Consider the following 10,848-nt stretch of genomic DNA (forward strand, 5'->3'; position numbering starts at 1 on the left):
TGTCTCTCTGGAGTTACCAGGGTGATAACATACTTTTTCCAAATGCTTTACTAATTCTTCAGGATTCTGCACTTGTTCAGGGGTGAAGTTCCAAAACACTGGAAGTGCCCACTGCCCTAGGTACTTGCCCATACTATCCCACACACCCTGCCACTCATAACTATCCAGTCTTGGGGTAGATCTCTGGAAGATATTCTTGAATTTCTTACTGACCTTTATCAAAACCAAAACAATATTCCCAAGAAGTATCAATAGAAGTATCTTAACTGCCCAGGGGTGTTCAAGATACTGAAAAGTTGTTGTAATGAAGGAGGAAACATCATAGAAGAAGGTAGCAAAGGTGCCATTCTGTATTTCCTCCACAACAAGCCTCTCAGAGTAAGAAGTATAATTGCTAACTCTCTCCATGAGGTAGTACCCGAAGTACAGTAGTGACTTCTGTATGAAACCCAAATACCAAAGAATGCTGAAGGTCAGGGTTTTGATAAGGAGCCTCCCAAGCAAAAGATCATGAATCACTGCAGAGCATAGCACACTGCACAAAACAACAACAAGGTTTAACATGTACTGCAAAAAAAAGAACATGGCACAGATCAGATGAGCTAATATCGTGACCGGCAACTGTTAACAGACTACTTAATACGCTCTGGTTAATCTGTTATTATCTCAAACCCTTCGTGCCCCACGTTGGCACCAAAAAGGACTGCCATAGTTTAGCCCCAGCCAGTAACTAAGCACCACGCAGCCGCTCGCTCACTCACTCCCCCTACCCCAATGGGATGGGGGAGAGAATCGGAGGAGTAAGAGTGAGAAACACTCCTGGGTTGAGATAAGAACAGTTCAATAATTGAAATAAAGTAAAATAGTAATGATAATAATAACAATACAATAATGATGATAATAATAACAACAACATACAAAGCAAGTGATGCACAATGCAATTGCTCACCACCCGCCGACCGATACCCAGACAGTTCCCAAACAGCAATCATTGCCCCCCGGCCAACCCCCCCCCCAGTTTATATACTGAGCATGACGTCATATGGTATGGAATAGCCCTTTGGTCAGTTTGGATCAACTATTCTGGCTGTGCCCCCTCCCAGTTTCTTGTGCACCTGGCAGAGCATGGGAAGCTGAACAGTCCTTGACTAGCATAAGCACTGCTTAGCAACAACTAAAACATCAGTGTGTTATCAACACTCTTCTCCTACTAAATCCAAAACACAGCACTATGCCTGCTACTAGGAAGAAAATTAACTCTATTCCAGCCGAAACCAGGACACCTGCATATTAGCACGTATCAAATTTGCATTGCAAATCCCCTGCTTTGTTAATCACAAATGTCCTATCTAAATGAATCAAAAAGTGCAGTTCTGGCTTACTCATCAAACAGTTCCTTATTAAACAAAATATGTATTCTAGGACATAAATACAATAAAATAATAGATGGAGGTCCTCAGGGTGGTATAAATTATTACCAAAGTCAACAGAATGGCTCCACCGAAATGAGCTGTCTGACCCAATGACAGCTGCTGTGACAGACATCAGCAGCTATAAGAAAACATAAAAAAAAATATGTTTTGGTACTAGAACACCTACTTACAAATGCCCTCTTAAAGGCTTATCTGGAATTACTAAGTGCTGATTTGACTGTCACCTGTTTTCTGGTGACTAGAAGATTCCCACTAAAAGATCTGAGCTGGTTGTCTTAAATGTAAATGCACATTAGTTAATATATGTAATGAATATCTGTGTTCAACGGCGCTGTTTCATTTAGGTTCATCTGAAGTCAAGTTAATAAAAAGCTTGTTTAATTAAATGCAGCTTTTCACATTCTGCTTTAAATTGAACATTCAAATGAATATATAGAGGCATTGCTCTGCTCAACTCGAAAAGTCATGACACCCTTTGTTTTCAGATACCAGCCATTGACACAAAAAAGGATCAAACTGAGTACCTGTGTCATGAAATTATCAATGAAATGGTACTATCCATTACTACTGTGTAAAGAACCAGAAAAAATGTTTTGAACTGGACTTTCTTTGGTCACTTATCAACATTGTGACATGAACACTGTCAAAGAAGGTTGTAAGTTTTCCACTGTGAAAAAAAAAAACCGCACAGCTACAAATACGGTTGAATTCTGCACAATGGACAGGCATCAGGCTGCTCAGTCTACATTTTCAAATAAGTCTTGTGAGCACAAAACAGTCAGAACAACATCAGGGCTTGGCTTTTGTGGGTGTGATGGAGGGTGTAGGCAGAAACTCTTGATCCTCCAATGGGCAAGTGGGGATTACACATTTACATTGCCTGGCTTGTTTAATTATACTTTGCATTAGCACAGTGCTTTAAGGTGCATAAAGACAGATGGCCTGTCCTGAATTTTACAGAAGAGAAGGTGCTACCTATAGAACAGGAGAAGTCATAAAAGACAAGAGGTAGCAAGCAATGGAAAGCTAATAAATTCATGGCAAAGACTGGTGAAGCGATTAAAAATTTTATTATTCCATGAGCTGGATTCTGTGCCCTGCAGAAGAGATAAGAATGATACATCAATTCCACAAGCATCAATGAAATCAATAGTCAATCATAGAGGCCTCTGATGGGAGAGCATGAACGTTTGTGTGCCAATATTGGGAGTTAGATTGCTGGTGGCTTCTCCATTCGTTCAGCATCTGCCATGCTGCCAACTCCATGCTTCTCAGCGCTGTCCTAGAGCAGTCCTTATGAAGACTTTGCCTTAGAGGAAAATGCACAGCTCCCTTTGCACATCGTGGGTTTCGGGGAGGGCAATGGTGCTATTGCACAGCAGGTGCCTTCCTGCCAGCCCAACCATATGCTGTTCACCTTCTCTGAGAGACTCCTGGCTGCTGCTGTTCCCATGTCATTCTTCATTCTCATAAAATGGTGAGATTTTTCTTCTGACTGTGCTCTAACATAATGCCCATGTAATAACATTTTCTATAAGCATGTTCAAGAGCAGACATATATGCCAATAGTAAAGAGCAAATGAACAAAATTGTTCCTCCATTACAGACTCAGCGTTTAATTAGACACTGAAGTCAATCAGTACGTATCAACATGCTAAGCAGAAAGATCACATGTAGCAACTACACATAGGCATGCACACTTAGGGACGGCCCTCCTGCAAAGTCAGGTTTGTGCAATCTGTGACGGGAAAGCGATGGATACCTGGATTTTGAGGATGTATAAGCCCAGCACCAGAAGCTACAGTATATTGCTCCCGCAGTGATGAGAAGTGCAGTGCTCACCCAGCCCACATAGAGAGCAGCTCCTAGTTCTCGTTTTAGTGGCACAGGGACTTTCGGATCATAGAAGTCATGAATGATGCCACCTCCAGTCCAGGACACAGGGATCAGAACAACGATGCCCGTCAGGAGAAAGGCAACTCCAGCTGCCAGTATGAAGATACTGATGCGCTGGGGATCATCCTTGGTCCTGTGAGTGTACTTCACACCAATAATGGCCATCAAAAAGGAAATGATTGACAGGACCACTGCAATGCACATGAGGGCTCTGAATGCCTCCAAGGGTGGGGGGAGACCCAAGACAGAGTCATAGAATTTGCACTGCAGCCTGATGCCCAGCTGACTGATGCAGTCCATCCACAGTCCTTCCCAGATGGTCTCAAACACCACGATGTTGCCATCAATGTAGGCAGAAACTCTCCACTGCGGCATAACTGTGGCTGCCAAAGTCCCGACCATGCCGACACCTCCGAATATTAGACCAGTGATTTGTAACACACAGCAAGCCATGCTGTGTGTCTCAAAAAGACACCTCAAGCGAGGTGGCCTAGAAAGTCTTCCAAAATCACTTTTTCATAGAAGAAATATAAAGTATGAGAGGGAATATTTTCTCCAGCAGTTTCCTCATACGGCAAGTTGTTGGGTTTTTTTAAAAGCAGCTCGCTCCAGTCTGAGGTTCAGACAGGTGGAAATCCATTTCTGACTGGCTAGAAGGACCTGCTCTTTATTTGCTTTGAAATCCCCTCTGACTACAGTGCCTACCCATCAAGCTTAACAAGTTTCCAGCCAATGGGAAACTAGGAGGGGTGTGTCATAGGTTATTTCACTGCTTCTCATAGTGTGTCTGTAGTGATGCTATAATTAAGTGTCAGGGATTCAATTAAAGATACCTAATTGCAGGGCTAATAACTTCTTAACTGCAAGCTTGCAGCTATGTTGAAATTTAGTATAGAAAGTCTGAACTTCTATCTGTTAAAATATTATGTAAAATAGTCATTACAGTTGTTCTTATGACAAAAGCTAAGCTCGGACTTGGAGTGGGACTTACTTTCTAAGTGCTACAGCCCTGGGAAAACATCTGGGGTTTGTTGGGGTTTTTTTTAAATAAAACTAGGTGGTACTTGGCGTAACTCTTTAATGTAGATTCCTTGTTTTGATCAAATACAAAAGTATAATCATAATATTAGACAGGTACAGGAAAGTCAAGTATTCCAATCAACATCAAAGCTTTACTCTACCAGCTGCATAATTCACAAGGATGACAAAGAAAATAGCTGGCAGAGTTTCACAGCTTCTGCTTTTGAATCCACAAGTAAGGTCGCTGTTAGGTAATAATCCTCTATGAGACTCTCTCCCCATTAAAAGGATAGTGTTGTAGTGTAGTATTAGTATGTTCCATCCTAATAATCTTCTCCAGGTAACATTAGGAGGGGTTGCGGGCAATTGTCTAACACAAAAAGGATGAGCTTTTCTTTCAGCGTACAATGCACCTCGGAAGAAGTCAGAGATCCCTCCCAAAAGTATGTATCTCAGCCTGCACAGATAGCTACAAGTCTGGACAAAAATGCATGCCAAAGACTGATTTGCCTTGGGCGGGTTAGGAATAACTGCTGCATTATGGGTTTTTTACTTTCTTCTCCCTACCTTGAGATAATAGTGTATGATGACAACTCATGGGTGTTGTTGAAGTTGGTATGTTTCTGGTTACTCCAGCAATTTGAACCAATGGGGCTAGTAAAGAAAAAAAAGTGTTGGCCCACTAAAGACAATGAAGGCCCCTAGAAGCGCTGTCGAAGAACAACATATTCTTCGATTGCTTGTGGATTGTAGTGTTGTGGGATCTGTGTGTTTGGAAATATCAGACATTTCCTTTGATGGTATTAATTTAGTTACAGCCTTAGGTGCCTACACAACATATTCAAAGCAAAAGCTAAAATCCATGAAAAGTGTATTGCCCATCTAAACCACTCAGCCCACAAAATCGCCTCCTTCCTACAGTTGCTAGCTGTAAGGAAGGAGTGCCAGATAATGCAAGTTACATAGTATAATGTTATGTGTCCATGTGGAAAATACTCCCAAGGGATCTGGGCAATTGATTTTTGCCTTCAAGTCTGCTAGCAGGAATCTGGAGAGAAAAAATGTCTTCAGCTAAGATGTGAAACGTAACATTTGGAAACTAAATACATGATCGGATTTGTTCTTATAGAGAGATTAACATTGCATCACTCTTCTGCAGACATGAAAAAAGAATCCCATGGTGCAGAAAAGTTAAGGCATTTTCCTCGATGCCTCAAAGAAGGAGGTGGTAGAGATGAAATCAGAATTCATAGATGCTTACCCTTGTAAAAGAAATTCCTTTCTCTGACAGGAGACTGCTTCCTTAGAAGAAGACTGCACACAAGATCTGTGCTATTTAACTTGAGTACAGTCTCCATTCATCTTGTAGGACTTTTTTAACTCTGAATTCTCAAAACTGTTTTTTGATTTGTTATATTAATTTTAAAAAAGAAATCAACTTATTATGGAAAAGCGCTCTCAAAACTAGCATTTAAATGTTATTTTTTCAACAGAAAACCTCTTCGTGCAACATTTTCAGGCAGCCAGCTCTTGAAGGTATACACAGCTGGGGAACAGACCATGTCTAATGCCCTGAATCTGTTTATCTGGCTGCCTTATCTAGCAGGATTGCTCTGAAATCATTTTTCCTTACATGACTCTAGGAGGGTCAGCCATTGAGGTCATGCATAAAATTACACTCTGTGACAGTCAAGGCATGGTTTGTATAGAAGATGAACTGCTCACAGAAATACGATTAAAATGCATCATATGCTGGTTGTGTAGCAATATATTCAGAGTGCTAAATGGTTGAGTGGTTTTTTGATCTTTAATCAGAAGTCATACCTATGATGAGTGACATCCAGTGTGGGTGTAGGTGTAAGAGAGGGACACCCAGGCTACACTGCTGCCTGTACTGTCCAGTGGCAAGATGGTTCTTGTTATTGAAACTTGAGGGGAAGGAAGGAGGAAAGGAGAACCAAGGAATGGCAGTTTTGAAACTGGAAGGTAAATTTCAGAAATGAAAATGAGCTACAGGAGACAGGTTGAAAAAAAATCAAGAAACACTACTAATATCTTGGAAACTCATGAGGACTGGAAAATCTCAACAACCTCTTAAATGCCAATGAGTCCCTGGCTTTGCTAATCGCTGGAAGAATTATCTTTTGCAGAAAAGTCCTGTGTTTGAATCAGCCTAGAGGGAGCTCTTATACCCTTGTATACCCTGAGAATTGTACCTCCATTTAAATGCTCACCTCACTTCTCAGAAAGAAATGCTTAGTTGACTGAGTTACTTCAAAATCACTCTGAACAGCACACAGCTCTTCAAGTAGAAATTAAATACCTGCTTACATGGTGGGCATGGCAGATACAATGGCTTTAGTGTCAGGTGAGAAGAAATAGAAGGAAAACCCCATTCACACCTGACTAGACTTTAGAAGTCTCCTCATTCTGTGTATCATCCATCTGTTATGCTATTTGGATGCTTACCTGCCTCAAGACGAGAATACCAGTTCTTATGCAAACATGTCCACCCCGAAATTTCCCTTCAAAGAGGAAAATAGGCAACTAAGGAAGCACGTAGCCTTTACACCTAATCTTTCCCTGGATCTCTATTCAGATTTACATTTTCCCTTCCCTTCAAATCAGGATGTTCATTTGAATCTTTTCCTAGGGCAGTATCTTCTGTTGCCTCCCTACCTTTTAAAATGCTGATGCCCCTTGAAAGGAGGAAGTAGAGCATCTCCAGTCCACATGATTAACAGAACCTGTCAATGATCCCCAGTGTCTAATTAATTATAGGCATCAATAATGTAAACACTTAACTGCCTCGCAGAAAGCAGGTTTCATTCCTCTTTGTATATCTTCTATGTACAGTGAATTTTAAATTCCTTATACATACACATGCACCTATATATAGACAAATAGACTTTGATCTTGTACAAACATACAACTATAATGTACATAGTTCATTATGAGCTCTCAGCAAGAATAGATAGGTTGGTTATGCTACAGACTAATGAGCTAAATTTAAGGTTCAGTAACATTTTTGGAACAGGCAAGTGTGCAGATTTATCAAAAGCACACTTTAGATTAGTGATTACCAGGAGTTACAGTTAAGTGTCTTAACCTCCCAGAGGCTGTAGTTACCCAGTAAGGCTGCAAAGCTGCCTGACCACCTGCAGAGTCTGGCAATGGCGAGTCCATCAGGCTGTGGCTCTGCAGTCATTCTGCATCATGTCCCCTTGGGCAGAGGTGCTGTGTGAAGCCACACAGACCTAGACCATCTTCTACATGTAAAATCTGCTTTAAGCACACAACAAATAGGGTTAGGATTGTCTGCAGATCATTTGTTTTGGAAACATGTGAATGGCATCAGTTCCTCCCTGCTTGTGGCTTCCACTAGTCTGTTCATTACATGCTGGGTTAACCACTTTGTTTTCAGCTATTTACAAGGGCTGGTCAATGAAATAATAATCAAGCTAATGGTTCCATTACTTTCTATGGTATTTTGATTGGCCACTGTATTTTGAGCCTATTGGTGAAGCAAAAGGTTACTTTGATTCTGTTTTAATTCAGGAGAAAATGGACTGAAGCCAACAGAGGCCTTTTTATTTGTGCTAACTTTAATATTGCTGCCTGCACATATGTTAAAAGATGAAGGCACAGCTCCTTCCCCCCTCTCTTCAAGCGTGGCACATTTTGGAGTGAGAGGAACATCTGCTCAGTGTAGCTTAGAGAGGGATTTCCCCCAGACACATAACAGGCACTGTACTTGGGCGCTGACCTCTAACTCTAGTTTTGAGGCAACCCAGGACTGACAGTTGAATTGACAAGAACTAATATTTATTTTCTGTCATCATCTTCAGCATGCCTGAAATTTACAGCCTGACAAAACTGCCAAATTCTTAATCATATTCCATGTCTGAGGAAGCCTGTCTCCTGGACACTGTGAATGAACTTGAGTTCAGTGTAATAAAACCCTACAGTAATAAAATATTAAATACTCCTTTGAGTATTTAATCCATCTAAACCGCTTCAGGCTTTTACAAGGTATTTGTCGCCTCATACTTGCGCACAGGGAGCAGCCATCCTGATAGAAATAGAACCTGCCAGAAAATATGCTATCTTACTTTGCTGTTTAATGACAGGACCTCAAAGCATATTTGGGGGGGGGGGGGGGGGGGGGGGGCACGGCATTTGATTGCACACTTCACATTTAAGCTGCTGGAAATATAACGGTGGCAGATTCCCAAGGCAATATTGATTGTTTTCATAAGGGTTAGCAGCAGGGTATACAGTTAGGCTATTACTGGATGAAGCACAGGGGAACTCCTTTATTTACATGATTTACTGTGATGGAATAAAAGAGGAGGAGAAGGTATATTGTGGCAGTGATGGCCTAAAGATAGATGAGAGGCAAAGTTTGTAGAAAGAAGTAATAGGTTTTATTGGACTACCTGATACTGTTAGAAACAAGCTCTTAGGCTCAATCCCAACAAAGATTGCTTTTGGAGCACAGCATAATAATGCACCCTTGAACTAGCTTTCCAGTAACCAAACAGTGTGGGTAACTAAACAAGTAAGTCTCAAATTCTGAAGAACAGGCTTTTTCCCATCTTTCTCAGTCATAATTTGGGCTTCTCCCTGTCCAGTCCTGTCCCACTCACTTTCTGTCCTCTCCCAAACCCCACCTCCTGAATGTAACTAACTACATTATTAATTTCCACCTCCAAAATAAACCCTGGCAGCACAAGCTCCACCACCACTAGCCTTAACCTTGTGCACCCAATGACACCTCCAAATCTGTCATCTCAGCATACAACAGGGTCACTGTCTACCCCCACACTCTCCTCTTTCTCTCTCTACCCAAATCCAGAGTCCTTTATCAAACCTCTGTGCTTCTGGCCAGGATGTTCCATGATTCCTCTCTCCTTAAGACTGGGATTCACCTCTTCCATGGGACACCCTGGCTGCCCTTCCCCAGCTGGCAAGCTGGTTTTCTCCTAGGAAAGAGCAGCATAAGTCCTGCCCACTGCACCTGCATAGCTGGCAGAGTTCATCTCCCTATTTACCTTGGTTCCCCTTCAAACAGAGGGAGAGCAGAGGATGCGAAGGAGAACGGAAGCCCTGCCCAACCAGCCAGCTGTTCCTGCACTCACACAAAAGAACCTCTTCCTGGAAGTCATAAATCATTTTGGATTTGTGCTGGCACAGAGACTAAAGCAGGAGTATTTTGCTGGAAGCAATTAATTTTTGTCACTTGCTCTCAGAATACCCTCTCCAGCATCGTGAATCGTAGTAGCTCCAAGGATGCACCACTGTCACTGTAATTTTGCACATTGATGCATCTTCCTGGGTCTGATGTGTCTCTGTGCAGCAACAGCCCACAGCCTGCAAGGGCATGAGTGATTCACCAGTGCGGGCACACTGCTTCCCCCCAGGGACAATCCAGCGCTGTCCCTAATTGCAGCATACTATGTAGCCGGTCAAAATATAAATTTCTTTGTCCATGATCAAGCAGTAGCTGCTTTCATTCCAGATCTGAAATGTGTAGTTTAGCACAGAGTGCAATACTTCAGAAGAAGGAGGAATGTCTAATAACCATTTCTATCAACCATGCGTTGGGAGTTAAGGGGCTGGAAGTCAGGGGAGGGAAAGGAAAAAAGATGGAAAACAGTCTGATATGTGCAGACTGACTTAAAAAGAAGTATAAAATGGAAGAGGGAAAGGCCTCAGCAAATCTGATGCTTTTATGTTGGAATGGAACAGGGCTCACATTGTGAGGCAGAAAATGGTATGTGAAGGATCATTAAGATGAGAGGATCTGTATCTCTGCAGAAGACCATTGCCAATGAGGTGAAAGTACCTGGAGCACTGAGGGAGAACAACTCCTCTGATCCTGATCATGTTATTCTTCATTAATTAGACTGAAGAGTTTAGGGATGTGAATGTGGATGAGGGTTAAAAATTCCTTAGGAAGTGTCTGGAATGTGAGTCCCATGGGGAAGGAAAGGAGAGACTTGTAGAAGTAAGGTTGATACTTAACTGGATGAAAAACTCCTCAGAGAAGGTATTTGGTAGAAGAAGAGAAAAGGTAACCAACCAGCAAAGACAATGTGTCTAAGAGGTCAGAAAATGTAAGGGGTAAATGAGACTCAATAAAAGTCAATCCAAATTAGGCTTTTCAAAAAATAGAATAAAAAAGGTGCTACAGGCATACAAATAATACAGAACAGCAAGGGAAGAGGCATGCTAGGCTGTGACTATGAGTCTAAGAAAGGTGGTTAGCCCTCCTCTTCTTTGAATTTAAGTAACAACAAGGATATAGAAGGAGAGCACGACAGAATTACAAAACTGTACCCGAGGTAGATAAAAAACTCCAAATCTTTATGAGCACAAACTGAAGAAAGACAGTAATTTCCACTGAAGGAAATTCAGCATGTGCAGTTCCAAACCTGGTAGCAAGGACTGTTGGCATATGTGTCAAATCAGGAGTGATACTGTGTGTCTGGAGAAC

General features: G+C 41.8%; 1 protein-coding gene across 1 annotated transcript; it reads right to left on the reverse strand.

Annotated features, from left to right (window-relative positions):
* Nucleotides 1-3,113: 3,113 nt before the first annotated feature.
* Nucleotides 3,114-3,794, reverse strand: LOC104035495 (claudin-8-like). Its single transcript, XM_009488815.2, has one exon. It carries the CDS (start codon nt 3,780-3,782, stop codon nt 3,114-3,116), a length of 669 nt encoding a protein of 222 aa, XP_009487090.1. The 5' UTR covers nt 3,783-3,794.
* Between the last annotated feature and the right edge of the window lie 7,054 nt (nt 3,795-10,848).

This window comes from Pelecanus crispus, chromosome 1 (assembly GCF_030463565.1).
Source record: "Pelecanus crispus isolate bPelCri1 chromosome 1, bPelCri1.pri, whole genome shotgun sequence".
Lineage (NCBI taxonomy): Eukaryota > Metazoa > Chordata > Aves > Pelecaniformes > Pelecanidae > Pelecanus > Pelecanus crispus.

What these genes read in the sequence shown, in the direction of transcription:
- LOC104035495 (XM_009488815.2), bottom strand. Translation starts at nt 3,782, where the DNA reads ATGGCTTGCTGTGTGTTACAAATCACTGGTCTAATATTCGGAGGTGTC.